The sequence below is a fragment of the Bos indicus genome, chromosome 15, assembly GCF_029378745.1.
Source record: "Bos indicus isolate NIAB-ARS_2022 breed Sahiwal x Tharparkar chromosome 15, NIAB-ARS_B.indTharparkar_mat_pri_1.0, whole genome shotgun sequence".
NCBI lineage: Eukaryota > Metazoa > Chordata > Mammalia > Artiodactyla > Bovidae > Bos > Bos indicus.
Window position 1 is genome coordinate 67,171,340 of NC_091774.1, and position 15,733 is coordinate 67,187,072.

At 46.1% G+C, this 15,733-nt stretch overlaps 1 protein-coding gene across 2 annotated transcripts in view; it reads left to right on the forward strand.

Moving 5' to 3' along the window:
- The window catches only part of LDLRAD3 (low density lipoprotein receptor class A domain containing 3), a 274,062-nt gene extending 258,773 nt beyond the window's left edge, over nucleotides 1-15,289 (forward strand). For both annotated transcript variants that reach the window (XM_019975516.2, XM_070804048.1), the window contains exons 5-6: nucleotides 10,296-10,641; nucleotides 12,374-15,289. In XM_019975516.2, coding sequence (XP_019831075.2) covers nucleotides 10,296-10,641; nucleotides 12,374-12,611 — 584 coding nt within the window. In that variant the 3' untranslated portion in view covers nucleotides 12,612-15,289. The remainder of the gene's footprint in view (nucleotides 1-10,295; nucleotides 10,642-12,373) is intronic.
- Nucleotides 15,290-15,733: the final 444 nt, after the last annotated feature.

A 15,733-nucleotide genomic window follows, 5' to 3' on the forward strand; every position in this document is an offset into this window, starting at 1 on the left:
ATCCGGTTCCCAGGGCTGCCAAAACAAATCGCTACTACCTCGGTGGCTTAAAACAATAGCACAGTTATTCTCTCACAATTCTAGAGACCGGAAGTCTGAAATGCAGGTACTGGCAGGGTTAGTTCTTTGCGGAGGTTCTAAGGAGAGTCAGGCCTCCCTCCTCTCCTCTGCTTTAGTGTCCTTTGCTTGGGGGCTGCAACCTCTGCCTCCATCTCTGCATGACTGTTCCCTTGTCTGTTTCTGGGCCTTCTTCTTTTCTGTCTCTCGTAAGGACACTCTGAGAGTTCACCCTAATTCATCTCAAAGTCTTTACCTTAATTATTTCTTCAGAGATCATTATGTCAAAGAAAGTCACATTCTGAGGTTCCTAGTTGGATGGAGGGACATCGTCCAACTCACTGCAGATGGCTTAAGGATTACAAAATCAGAATTCATGTGTAAACACATAAGATATTGCCGATAGAATGAGAGCTTCAGTGATCATCAAGATGGTGATAACATTATTATTACTGTTTCTGAGTTCAAAGTAAACATGGGTGGTGGTTGTTGGTATTATTTGTACTATTTCAGTGGGGGTCAGGTCACAGAGCAAATAGCCATGCAGCACTCCAACACCCTCCAGGGTTGGTACTGAGAAGCCGAGGCAGGGAAGGCTGCAGAATCTGAATGTGTGGCTGGGGAGGGTGATACGAGCCATTCAGAGCCCTGGACCTGAAGAACTTTACAAGAATGCCACAGCTACAGAGCTGGGTCGTGTTCAAATGGATGAGGATATTGCAGAAAGATTAGAGGATAAAGAGGCTAAAGCTAGTAAGACCACAAGGAGGTTTCTCTTCCTGTCCTGGACCTGTTGGAGACCAGAAGCAGAGGCTGGAAAAGCCCTGCATAGCAGCAGTTGACCACGCTTGGTGGCTCAGTGTGGTCAGAGAAAAGGAGAGTGTTCAGGACAGCCCCAGAGACTAGATGGCCTGGGAAACAACCAGCATCCAGAGTCCATCCTAAGAAATCACTGTATCAGTGACCAAAGACTAATGTATTTATCCTTTGTCTGGGGCAGTGAGTATAGAAGGTAGACCAGTAAACCCAGCCCTCCCCTCATGGCTGTCATAGGCTCGTTGGTGCCTGAATATTACTGTGGCATTGTTTATTTAAAAAAACAACCAAAATGTACATAAGTCAGGGACTGGTGAAATAAATTGTGAGGTACATATGTAGTGGGATTCTACATAGCTCCTTAACAAATGTGTGTGGAGCTGAGGAAAGATGTCCATTTGTAGAAATGTCTGTATAACCTGAAGAAAAGTACGTGTGTATATACACAAAGAAGAGTTTTGAGGGATCTCTACGTAATGGGTCAGCAAACTAAGGCCAGGGGGCTGAATCTGATCTGCTGCCTGTATTTTGTTTGGCTGGTTTTATCTTTCTAATCTTCTATTTTATTTGACTCTACAGTTTTTGAAACTATATCTATATGATTTTTTAAATAACTTTTGACATACGAAAATTATATATAGTAACATGATTATTCAGGCTTAATAAAGATACTCGGGCATTTTTACACATTAAAGACCTCAAAAAGTACAATCTTTCTGAAGCTGAATTAAAAGAACACTTAGAATGAAATCAGTTGTAAAATGTAATAATTGTTTTCTCTGCCTTAACTGGAAATTTTAAGAACTATTATCTCTTCTCCTAAAGGATTATTTAGCTGAAGTTGATAAATTCCTGAAAAATTTTTTTCGTGTTAAAATCTAATACCTGGTCACATACATACATGTAATACACCCATAAGTCTCACAATGCTGCTGCTGCTAAGTCGCTTCAGTCGTGTCCGACTCTGTGTGACACCATAGACGGCAGCCCACCAGGCTCCCCCGTCCCTGGGATTCTCCAGGCAAGAACACTGGAGTGGGTTGCCATTTCCTTCTCCAATGCATGAAAGTGAAAAGTGAAAGTGAAGTCGCTCAGTCGTGTCCGACTCTAACGACCCCATGGACTGCAGCCTACCAGGCTCCTCCGTCCATGGGATTTTCCAGGCAAGAGTACTGGAGTGGGGTGCCATTGCCTTCTCCGAATTCTCACAGTAAGAGAATATAAATAATGGCTTGGAGAAATCTGTGAAATGATAGTTTCTCAGTGGTTGGTCCAGCTGCCTGTCATTGTAAATCAGATTTGGAACAGAAATACACTCATTCATTGATGTACTGTTTGCAACTGCTTTGCACTACAGAGGGCTTCCCTTGTAGCTCAGTTGGTAAAGAATCTGCCTGCAATGCAGGAGACCCAGGTTCGATTCCTGGGTCAGGAAGATCCCCTGGAGAAGGAAATGGGAACCCAGCCCAGTATTCTTGCCTGGAAAATACCAAGAACAGAGGAGCCTGGCAGACTACAGCCCATGGGGTTGCAAGGACTGGACACAACTTAGCAACTAAACCACCACCACTTCAGAGACAGAGTTGAGTGGTTGTGGCTGAACCTATACGACACACTGTCTGACTCTTGGCAGAAAAGTTTCCAACCCCTAGTCTACACCAGACTGTGAACTTCTTTTTCTAGTAGAGAGGGAGAGGGAGAGGTTGTCTGTCATGAGCATTTCTATATCACTTTAAATTTTAATTTTAATATATTTTTATAATCAGAAAAATTCAATTTGGAAGAAAAGAAAACACAGGATTCACACTACCCGATTTTGAGACTTGCTATAAAGCTGTAGTTCTCAGCACACTTGCTGGCATAAGGACTGGCATGTAACTCAATCAAACAGAATAGATCATTTAGAAATAGACCCAGCCTTGTATGCCCAATTGATTTTCAACAAAGGTGCCAAGGTAATTAAATAAAAAAGGATAGACTTTTCAACAAATGGTCCTGGAACAATAGGATATCCAAAGGGAGGGGAAAAAAGAACATTAAACTTCACCTTGTACCATAAACAAAAATTAATTTGCAATGGATCATAGATGTAAATGTAAGAGCTAAAGCTATAAAACGTCTTCTGGGCAAAGATTTCTTGGATAGAGTACAAAATGCACAAAACACAAGAGAAATAATTAATACAATGGATTTCATAAGAAAATTTTGAACACTTATCTTCAAAAAGATCCTGTAAAGTAGGTGAAAAGCCAAGCCACAGTCTGGAAGAAAATATTTGTGAGACACACATCTGGAAAAGAATTTGTCTCCCAGAACGTCTATCAGACTCTTACTACTGAATAAGTAGTCAAACAAGCCAGTTTTGAAATGGGCAGGAGATTTAAATAGATGTTTCACCAAAGAAGATATACAGATGGCAAATCAGCACATGAACAGATGCTCAACATCATTAGTCACTGAGAAATGCAGCTCAAAACCTCAGTGAGGTACCACTACACACCTGTGCACCTGGCTGAAATTGAAAAGGCTAGCTATGTTATGTGCTATGAGGTTGCAGAGCGACTAGGGAAAGGCTTAGTGCTACAGCCACCTTGAACAGTGTGATAGTTTCTAATAAAGTTAAGCGTACACCTTCCATATGACCCAGCAGCCTCAGTTCAGTTCAGTTGCTCAGTCATGTCCGACTCTTTGTGACCCATGAATCGCAGCACGCCAGGCCTTCCTGTCCATCACCAACTCCTGGACTTCACTCAAACTCACGTCCATCAAGTCGGTGATGCCATCCAGCCATCTCATCCTCTGTCGTCCCCTTCTCCTCCTGCCCCCAATCCCTCCCAGCATCAGAGTCTTTTCCAGTGAGTCAACTCTTCGCATGAGATGGCCAAAGTACTGGAGTTTCAGCTTTAGCATCATTCCTTCCAAAGAACACCCAGGGCTGATCTCCTTTAGAATGGACTGGTTGGATCTCCTTGCAGTCCAAGGGACTCTCAAGAGTCTTCTCCAGCACCACAGTTCAAAAGCATCAATTCTTCGGCACTCAGCCTTCATCACAGTCCAACTCTCACATCCATTCATGACTACTGGAAAAACCATAGCCTTGACTAGACAGATATTTGTTGGCAAAGTAATGTCTCTGCTTTTGAATATGCTATCTAGGTTGGTCATAACTTTTCTTCCAAGGAGTAAGCGTCTTTTAATTTCATGGCTGCAATCACCATCTGCAGTGATTTTGGAGCCCCAAAAAATAAAGTCTGAAAGTTTCCACTGTTTCCCCATCTGTTTCCCATGAAGTGATGGGACCGGATGCCATGATCTTAGTTTTCTGAATTTTGAGCTTTAAGCCAACTTTTTCACTCTCCTCTTTCACTTTCATCAAGGGGCTTTTTAGTTCCTCTTCATTTTGTGTCATAAGGGTGGTGTCATCTGCATATCTGAGGTGATTGATATTTCTCCCGGCAATCTTGATTCCAGCTTGTGCTTCTTCCAGCCCAGCGTTTCTCATGATGTACTCTGCATATAAGTTAAATAAGCAGGGTGACAATATACAGCCTTGACATACTCCTTTTCCTATTTGGAGCCAGTCTGTTGTTCCATGTCGAGTTCTAACTGTTGCTTCCTGACCTGCATACAGGTTTCTCAAGAGGCAGGTCAGGTGGTCTGGTATTCCCATCTCTTTCAGAATTTTCCAGTTTATTGTGATCCACACAGTCAAAGGCTTATACTCCCTAAAGAAGAAAATATATGTCAGCGTAAAGATCTGCACTCCAGAAACTAGAAGCAACCACTTCCTTCCATTAACTGGGTGAAGGGATAAACAAGTTGTGAGTATCCACACAAGGAACACTGTACTCAGAGGAGCCTGGGCGCATCTCAGAGGCATTACGCTGTGTGAAAGAAGCCACGCACAACAGGCTACTTACCGAAGGATTCCCTTCCCTGACTTTCTGGAAATGATAAGTCTATTTGGACAGAAAACAGACCAAGGGCTTCCAGCGGCTGCTAACAAGGGGAGGGATGGAAAGGGTTGATATCTTGCTTGTGGTGATGTTTATGCAACTGTTGCATTTAGTTGCCTGTGTGTGCTAAGTCGCTTCAGTCGCATCCAACTCTTTGCAACCCTGTGGACAGTAGCCCCCCACACCCCTCTGTCATGGGATTCTCCAGGCAAGAATACTGGAGTGGGTTGCTGTGCCTCCTCCAGGGGATCTTCCTTACAGCTCATCTAACGGTACATTTTAAAAGGGCGAGTTTTATTGTGTGTCAGTTATCCTTCAATAAACTTGGCCTTTAAAAATACTCAATCTAGAGGAAAATTAACTTTAAAAATAATTTTTTTAAGAAGCAACGCAGTTTTCAGGATAATGGTGAGGCATCCATTTGAACAGGGCAGTGTCCCTTCTAGAACAGGAACTCTGGACTCAGGGATTTTGAGTGAGTGAGTGACAGTGAAACATGAACCCCAGGAGCCCTCACACGACAGGGAGAGAAGGAAGGAAAACCTTTACACGCCTCAGCCCAGGCAGAGCCAGAAGAAGAGACAAGATGCTTATTTTTTGACTGGATAATACAGTATAAATAATAAAGAGTAGAAAAGAGTAAATAATGGAAAGTACTGGGAAAGTTCTCTCCCAGTTGTACTAGTTCTGTGTCCTTCTAGAAATATTCAAAACATTCTCTACTGGACTTCCCCCCCACCCCCTACAACTTAGCACGATATCTTTCAGACTATTTCACATCAGTTTATACTTAAATAGGTGTGATACTGTCTGGATGCACCATAATTTATTTAGCCAGTCCATAAATGATGGACATTTAGATCTTTTCTTGATATATCTTTCTAGATATATTTGCTATTGTGAACAATACTTCCATGAATACTTGTATTAAAGAGTTGTTTCTCATTTGCGTAAATATATCTGTTGTTAGATTCATAAGAGTGGAAAGGCTGGGTCAAATGATATGTACTTTCTCTGTTTAGATATATATCGTTAATGTACATTTGTTATTTTGATCTATGTTGTTAACCCCATCACTGCCCTAGTTTGTAACAATTTACCCTCCTACAAGTCAGGCATGAATAATTATATCTGTTTTCCTGGCAAGATGTGAACTCGTATTTCACCTTTGCCTAGTCTGAAAGTAGTGAAAGTGTTAGTCTCTTGGTCGTGCCCGACTCTTTGCAACCCCATGGACTGTAGCCCATGAAGCTCCTCTCTCCATGGAATTCACCAAGCAAGCATTCTGGAGTGGGTAGCCACTCCCTTCTCCAGGGGATCTTCCCGACCCAGGGATCAAACCCAGGTCTCCCGCATTGCAGACAGATTCTTTACTGTCTGAGCTACTAGAGAAGCCCAGTCTGAGAGGTGAATAATTGTATGCTAAGAGGAAATATAATTTGAATCTGGAGGAGGGAATGTTTTAGAAGCAAAGGAACTCCAAGTCGCAAGTGTCCACTGCTTTAGTCCCTCTGTCAGTGCGGACAGCGCCTCTGTATGAATTAGAAAAAGGCCCTCCTCCTCCCCAGGACATCTACCGTCTGCTGGAAAACTGTCACGGTAACTACACAAAGCTGTGACTGAGGTGATGAGAGACCTGGGGCACGGCCGTCTCCGCCACGCGCAGCAGCCAGAGCCCCGGAAGCTTTGAGCACACAGTGGTCCCTGGTGGTAACCAGATTGCTTGGAATTAATGCAGCAGAAGCCACAGATGCAGGACAGGAGTTCAAGCTGTTTGACGGTGGAGTAGGAGGGCATGAGCTTGAGGGAAAGCCAGAACAAATGGAAACTTCATTATCCATGGATTATGCACTTGGAACTCAGGTCCCAGGCAACTCTGATATTAGTAATTTGGCTCGCGGGCTCATTAAGCTCTTAAGAAAAGTGAGTCTAGTTAATGAATTAATGCAAGATGACATTTTACATACAGAACGGAAACCAGGCACCCCTGAGTTATGTAACATCATAATTTCTCGAGCAAATGTGGTCACCACTTCTCGCCAGCAAGCATTTTACACTCCATTCATTAAGAGCTCCCTCCTGGATTCTTAAAACCTCAAGCGGTTACATGCAAGTCACTGTTTTAAGATCTCTGGAACCATTTGTTTTCTGTGTGAAAATCCATCAACTTTTAAGAAGTCCAGCTCAGGGACTTTGCTGATGGTCTAGTGATTAAGAGCCTACCTGCCAATGTAAGGGTCATGAGTGGGATCCCTGGTCCAGGAGCTAGGATCCCACAAGCCTCAGGGCGCCCAAGCCCATGTGCAGCAGCTACGGAGTCTGCACACCTAGAGCCCATGCTCTGCAACAAGAGAGGCTACCGCAGTGAGAAAACCACACACCACAGCCAGACAGTAGCTTCTGCTCCTCACAGAGAAAGCCCGTGCACAGCAGCAAAGACCCAGTGTAATCAAAAATAAAGAAGGAGGTGCATCTTCCAGGAAGGGACTCAGCAGTTCTCTCCCCAACACCACCCCCCACCAAAAGGGGCTTTCCCAGCCATTCTCTCTGGTCTAGTGAAGCTGGTGAGGGTAACAGAAAGCATGCAAACACTAAGAATTCACATCACTAGTTTGCGATGATGAAAAAGTCTCGAGATGGATCATGGTGGTGCTTGCACAACAGTGTGAATGTAACTTCACGTCGCCGAACTGCTCACCTGAAATTGGTTAAAATGGTAAATTTTATGTTACATGTATTTTTACGACAATAGAAAAGAGGAAAGGGACTCCTCATGCACTGTTGAAGGGAATGCAAATTGGTGCAGTCACTATGGAAAACGGTATACAGGTTCCTCAGAAATGTAAAAATTGGAATACTGGATGATCCAGCAACTCCACTTCTGAGTATTTATTCAAGGAATATGAAAATACTCGTTTGAAAAGATATGTGCACCCCTGTGTTCATTGCAGCATTATTTACAGTAGTCGAGATATGGAAACAACCTGAGTGTCCATCGACAGAAGAATGAATGGACAGAAAAGATGTGGTCTGTGTGTGTATACACACAAACACGCACATATGCACACATGTGGATTACTACTCAGCCATAAAAAATGAAATCTTGCCGCGGTACCTGGAGAGTATGGTGCTAAGTGAGACGTCAGATGGAGAAAGACAAACACTGTGTGATTTCATACATATATGGAATATAAAATACAAACAAAATAAGGGAACAGACCAAATCAAACAAAATACGGAGGTGCAGGGAGGAGAGTGGTGGTTACCAGAGGGGCGGGGGTGGGGGGAGGATGAAATGGGTCAAGACGGCCAACTGTGTGGTGGTGATGAGCAGCAGTGGCTTAGTTGCTAAGTCGGGTATGATTCTTGCAACCCCGTGGACTGTAGCCCACCAGGCTCCTCTGTCCATGGGGTTCTCCAGGCAAGAATACTGGAGTGGGTTGCCATTCCCTTCTCCAGGGGATCTTCCCAACTCGGGGATTGAACTCACGTCCCCTGCATCGCAAGCAGATTCTTTACCACGGAGCCACCGGGGAAGTCCGTGGTGAGTGAGAACTGAGTTTTTGGTGGTGAGCACACTGTAGTATATACAGAAGGTGAAATACAACATTGTGCACATGGTGATCTAGTGACGAGGGTGTGGGAAAGCTCAGCCCGGGGCTGGAGCTGCCAGCACAGTGCTGCTTCCACTTCAGAGCTCACACTGGCCGCTGAGGACCCACTCCGACCTCCTCGCGGCTGCAGAGGGTGACCGGGCACGGGGTGTGGTCTCAGACTTGCTCACTTAGGCTGCATCTAGATGATTCTTGCGGCTGGGCCACAGCTGGGGGGTAGTTGTGGATCTTCCAGCTTTCCACAAGGAAGGACCGCTCTGGTTTCCTGGGCCCGCCTGGACCTGGCCACCCTTGCCAGCTGTGTCCTGCTGGTGGGAAACCCTTCCCCTGCGTATGTGAAGTGGGGGCTGTTGCTCCAAGTGGAGAGGAGTGGACTGGCATCCTGCAGGGGGAGGGGGGCGGGTTTCAGGCTTTCATCCAAAAGCCCTGAGCAAATGCCTGCTGCTTGCCTAGCGGGCCTTGTTAGGGGGCTGCGGGCAAAGTGTTAGGGGCGAGGCTCTGAAGTCAGACCACTGGGGCTCAAATCAGGCACAGCCCGTCACCTCCTGACCCTGTGACCCTGGTCAGGGGACCCAACCTCTCTAGTAAGAAGCAGTTACAACACCTACTTCCCGGAGTTGCTGTGAGTCCCATAGATATGATGAAGTACGTATATGTGTGCCTGGAACACCCACAGTGTGGCCGCTGTTTTTCTAAGTGTTTAATAATGAGTCACTCATTTCCCACTGGGAACAGCCCAGTGCAGTGGGGCCTAATACCATCCCCATTTCACAGATGAGCAAATTACAGCACAGAGAGGTTGGCCACTTTCCAAAGGGCACACAGCCAGTCAGTTGAATTGCTAGGGGTTGAATGGCTCCAGAGTCCATGATTTTAGCCTGTGCAATGCTGGCTTTTCATCTTGAAAGCTTGGCAAAGGGCCAGGCATGAAATAAGTACTTCACCAACATAAGGAACCCCCAGACATACTGGTGTGCCTCATACATATAAACTTCCAGAAAAAAACTGTTTTCTGTCATAGTAATTATCACTCCTGTTCCCTGGATATTATAGTCTCCTGGGCTGATTTTTTTTTAATGACTTTATTGAGGTATAATTTACATTCTATATGGCTTCCCAGGCGGCACTAGTGGTAAATAAAGAATCCACCTGCCTATGCAGGAGACATAAGAGATGCGGGTTCCATCCCTGGGTTGAGAAGATCCCCTGGAGGAGGAAATGGCAACCCACTCCAGTATTTTGCTTGGGAAATCCCACGGACAGAGCCTGGCAGGCTACAGTCCATGGGGTCACAAAGAGTCGGACACGACTGAAACAACTTAGAATGTATTACATAATATAAAATTTGCCCATTTTAACTGTACAATTCAATGAGTTTTAGTAAATGTATCAATTAGTGCGGCCATCACCACATCCAGTTTTACAGCAGTCCCATCTCCCCAGCAAGATCCCCAATGCCCATCACCAGTGAGTCCCCATGCCCCAGGCAACCATTAATCAGCTTTTTGTCCCTATGAATTTGCTTTTCCTGAACATTTCATATAAATGGAATCATACGATATGTGGTCTCTTGTGTCTAGCTTATTTCGCTTAGCATAATGTTTTGAGGTCTCATCTGTATCATAGCATGCATCAGTAGTCTTTATGGCCTGATAATATTCCATGGTATGGACAGTCCACGTTTTGTTTATCTATCCACCAGTCGGTGGACACTGGGGTGGTTTCCACTTTTCGGCTACTGCAAATGGTGCTGCTGGAACATCGCACGCCCTTCCTGGGGCTGACTTCGAGGCACGTGAGTGAAGCAACCTGGTAACCTCTCTCCTTTTCTCTCCCCTCTGGGGTTTCCCAGAACCAGGCAGCGGGCAGGTGTTTGTGACCTCGGAGAACCAGCTCGTGTACTACCCCAGCATCACCTATGCCATCATCGGCAGCTCCGTCATCTTCGTGCTGGTGGTGGCCCTGCTGGCGCTGGTCCTGCACCACCAGCGGAAGCGCAACAACCTCATGACGCTGCCGGTGCACCGGCTGCAGCACCCCGTGCTGCTCTCCCGCCTGGTGGTCCTGGACCACCCCCACCGCTGCAACGTCACCTACAACGTCAACAACGGCATCCAGTACGTGGCCAGCCAGGCCGAGCAGAACGCGTCGGAAGTGGGCTCCCCGCCCTCCTACTCAGAGGCCCTGCTGGATCAAAGGTGTGTGCTGGATGGGAGACCCTGCGGCGGTCAGGGAGGGACGTCGTCCCACTTAGGGGCAGAGTCTGTGCACACGCCCGGGATCCTGGTCTTGCCAGGAGCCTGCATGCAGCTGCGAAGGCACCGCAGCGTCTGACTTGTACTGAGTCTTTGCAGAACAGTTCACAGGTATCATCTCACTTAATCCTCATAGCAACTCACCAAGCAAGGTTATATTTGCCTCAGTTTTGCAGGTGAGAAAACTGAGTTTTTCAGTTACTCATCTGAGGACAAACAGCTAGGATCCTAGCCAGTTCAGATCCCTCCTGCTCCCTGGTAATGCCACATGGACACATGTGCCCAGCTCTGGGGACTCACCTGCTACCACAGAACAGTGCCCGTGTTGGAGGTTTGATTTCTAATTGAATGAATGAATGAATGAGTGGGTGAATAAATAAGTTCTTTAACATTGCATGACATCATCTATAAGATAAAGGAGATGAACTAGAACATTCTCAAGCTTAGAACCCTCATTGCAGATGGAGCTGTACAAGAAACCCCAACACACAAAATCAAATGCAGAATTCTGTAGTTGGAGCAGGTAGTGGACCTCAGTCCTGCATACTCAGCCTTCTTCTGTCCTTTGGTGACCTCCAGCATATCCCAGAGACCCCACTTTGAAGTCCCAGAACCAGAGCTACCTGAGCCCCCTGTTCTCAGCATCCCCTACCCTGCAGGATCCCTCTTCTATAAGCCTGGGACTCACTGGTGAGGCATTTTGCAGGCAGTGTTCCTGGACTACCTGGGCTCTTCCTTGAGCCCGTCCAGTGACAGCTCTTGTATTAATCTTCATTTTTCCTCCTCATAAAAGATAAACAAAGCTCCAGGGCCTGGTGCTTAAGGCCATCTTTGCAAATAAGCACTGAGAACACAGAACCTCACTCATTTGGACCATCAGATGTAGAGCAAGCTTAAAATTGCTGCATCTGGAAACAGAACTCCTGGGTTCAAATCCTAGCACTGCTGCTTACTAGCTCTTTGTGATCCCATGCAAGCTGTCTAATGCCCTTTTGCCTCAGTTTCCTCCCCAGTACAATGGGCATACAAGTAATGGCTCCCTCTAGCATTCTTCTGAATGCTAAATAAAATAAAATAAAGGATATAAGGTGGGTGGCACAATGCCTGACTCACAATAAGCCTTCTGTAAATGAGAGCTGGAAAATAAAATGCCTTTGAAGTTATCTCAATGCAAGTAAGGTATCATTATTATGCCCTTCTACAGATAGGGATGCTATCTGTAGAGGGTTTGAGAGGAGGTCCTCTCACTTACCCAAGTCCAGAAAACCAGGAAGAGTTGGCTTTCAGTAAGGACCCCCAATTCTGTGGATCGTTAAGGTCTCCGTGAAAACCTCAGGCCAGCTGCATCCCTGCTGAAGCACCCAGGATGAGCTGGGGGCTTCTTAGAATTCCCCCTCCCAAAGGTTATGTCTTTGGCATTGTCCAGTTGGCACAAGCCAGCCAGAGCACACTGACCTTTGATCCCTTCCCTTCATCTTATTGCTCATCACTGGTTTGCCTAGTACTAGGATTGCCTTTCTCCTCGGAGGGAAAAGTCTTGATCCTGACATCATCATCCACTCAAAAACAGACAGAAGTCAGCATTGCCTGCCATGCCTGGGTTCCTAATGTGTTCTCTTCTCTCTCCCTTCCCCCCAACCCTGCTCCTCACCCGACCCTGCTCTCTTCATCGCAGACCCGCCTGGTACGACCTTCCTCCGCCACCCTACTCTTCAGACACTGAGTCTCTGAACCAAGCCGACCTGCCCCCTTACCGCTCCCGGTCGGGCAGTGCTGACAGCGCCAGCTCCCAGGCAGCCAGCAGCCTCCTGAGCGTGGACGACACCAGCCACAGCCCGGGGCAGCCTGGCCCGCAGGAGGGCACCGCTGAGCCCAGGGACTCCGCGCCCAGCCAGGGCACTGAAGACGTATAAACTCTGGCTCTTCCAAAGTCTCTATGGGTTCATCTGCTCTGACCTTGACTGTCCTAACAACTTGCGCTTACAGGAGGCTCCTCGGGGTCCCTCAAGGAGTGATTTGGAGTGTCAGCTGTCTCTCCAGTCACCTCCTTGCCCAGGTTTCAGGAATGTTCTTTGGAGGGCGACCTGCCTTATTCTGCCTCTCAGTTTCCTGTTGTATGGTACATCTTTTCTGGGCACTTACTTACTCTTCCCTCGAGGCCGAGGATCACAGCCTCGCTCTCCACGTCATTCTTCTGTTACTGTTGGAATCTTGCTGAGGTGGTGGCGTAAGTTTGTAGGTGGCGGGCGAATGTGGTACTTAGGTACTGAGAAAGCAGTGTTTGTGTCACATGGGATGTTCAGAGGGGCAGAGGAGACTGGACCAAATTCTGTGTGGGCTGTCACTTAGAGCTCCCTCTGGGGATTCGGGTTGGGTGATCCTCCCAGGAGGCCGTCACTGGAGGTTGCATTAGGCTGCACGTTGCTCTTGGGTCAGCAGAGGCTGGGGCCAAGAAAACTGCTGCTGTGAGTAGCGCCCTTCAGAAGTCAGCAGTGTCGTTTGGTTTTCTCAAGGACTCTGAAACCATCAATTCTGGAGAGATTCTGGATTTAACAATTTGCCCGAGTCCTCATTTTGAGAGCTTTTTCCAGCATCATATACCATCAGCCTCATCCCAGAATAAGCAGGGAGCCCCCACCACGAGTTTATCCAAGTTCTCAGCTCCTAAAATACAGGCTGCCAAGAACCCGGGTCTGCTTTGGTCCACAGTCCTTTCCCTGGTTTCTGATTGTCACCCTCCCAGCTGTGACTTGCCTTAGCCAAGGGATGAGGACTAAACCTGAGTTGGCCAGAAATCTGATCTGGTCCTTCTGTCCCCATAAACCACACCCAGCCTGCCTTGCCCATTCATGCAGCTTCAACCCTCATCTCCCAAGTGCCCCCAGACACTCAGAAGTCATTCTACCTGTGCAGTTGGGCTTGAGGACACTGTGGGTTTCTAACTCACATGAAAACCTAGTTCAGTACCTGCCACAAGAGCTCCCCATTCCTGGGCTGCACTCACCCCCCACTTCCCGAGGCCTAGCCAGATACCAGCACCAAGATTTAGGATTAGGGTCAGAGCAAGAATCAGACCTCTCCAGACATCCCATAGTTTCTTCTCTGAGAGACGTGGATCACAGACAGTTTGGAGTCAAGATTTGCCATTCGGACTTTTTGTTTTTATAATCTCTTAGAAATGCATTTGAAACAGTGTGTTTGTTTTTTCCCTTCTAGTTAAGGGACTATTTATATGTGTATAGGAGAGCTGTCTTTTGTTTTTCCATTTCGCGAGGTCCAAGCAAAGATGCAAAAGATCGCGCCTTTGTCCCGCTGAGCTCTAATTACCAGTCCCCCCGCCCCCAGACTGCCCTGTGTGCCAGGCGTCTGTGCGTTGTTGCACTTTGAGTTTTTATTTATCGAGTTCGTGAAGGATACAGAAAGACCAATGCCTTTCTCCCTCAGTTCATGGTCTCTGTGTTCAGGCTCACTGTCCTCTTTCTCCGTGCCCAGCCAGCCACAGCGCCCACCCCCTCAGGAAGTCATGGGTGGAAATGTAGATGTTATTTGTCAAGAAACCACACTGATGAATGGGGGGAACAAAACTGGAACCAGGCAGAGCCACTCGGGGCAGCTGTCATGCAGACCAGCTTCCCACATGCTCAGTAACTTCTTTGATGCTAATTCAAACAGAGCCTGCAGGAGGGGGGATGAAGTGGCATTCAGTGATCCTGTTCTGTAGACGATTTTTTTTTTAACCAAATTGAAAGTGTGCTACAGGAAAGCTAGCCACTTGGTGATTTTCAAGTTAAGAAAAGAAACCTAGTTGCTTACGTCTTTTCGTTTTTAAAATAACACGCGTTATTTTCTGAGTAGTCCAGTGAAGAGAGAACTTTAGGTGGCAGCCAGAGTGTGTGAGGAACTCTGACCGAATATTTCCTATCATTTGAGTCAGAGTGGCTTCGTTTCTCCCCTTGGTGGGCCCCTGCTTCTTTCTGGTGCTCTGGAAATTGTTTAGAGGAAAGGATTCTAATTTTAATTAATTGTGCAGTGAATTAATTTCACGCACTTTTCAGCTTCCAGGCATCTTAGGAAAGACAAATGGTCTTAGTCGATAAGGAGAGCCTATTAATGTTGTTTTTTAAAATAAACACAGGGACATTTTTATTATAGATTTGATGTTTTTAAATGGTGGGTTTTTTAAAAAGATATAAATAGGACACCAAAGCAGCAGAGTTTTGTTTTTTCCCCTACTTAAGATAGCAAATAAGTGGCCAGCATTATTTCTTTAACTCATTCCAACCAGGATATTTTTTTAATACATGGCATAAATCTGTGCCAACCAGAAAATCGTCTCTGCTCCCTTTTCTCAAATAAGATCAGCATTTATTTTAGCATTGAAATCGTTCCACTGTGATCAGTCACTTATCACCTGCCCTCAATCCCTTTACTTTGAAATTGACATTTTTTAAAAACACAAGGAAGTGGTTAATAAATAGCATGTGATGTTCAAAGTTGATGTAAACTGGAAAGGTTATGTGTGGTTGCTTTTTTGATTAGGTTGTTTTTTTTTAATTTTTATACTTTCAAATAAATTTGCAGTTTCATTCTTTCTGTTGGTGTAAATGATTCTTAACCCCCTTTATTGCTCAGTGGACAGCTGCTTCTGTTGTGCCTTCTGCAATGAGTGTATACCCTAATAAAATGAGAAGGAAGAGAATATTGATGGGCCCTCAAAATATGATGGGTGTGTAAGGATTCCACAACTGGCATGCTTGGAATTCAGAGCTAAAGTCATGGACACCAGTCCATTATGGAGGGACCTGGGATGTCAGTTCAGAAGATGGACATTAACTGTGCCCAGAGTGACTTCAGTGTCTGAGGGAAATGGGCACGTGGCTGTGATAGTGAACAGGTTCTGACCACATACTCAGGACATGTGCTGACTCTGGCACAGGTGTGCTGGTGAACAGCTTGGAACCACAGATGGCTCTGAAGGTTCACCAGTGATGGGAGCATCTTTGCGCTCTTATAAGTCTCGTTTTATGCTACAGGG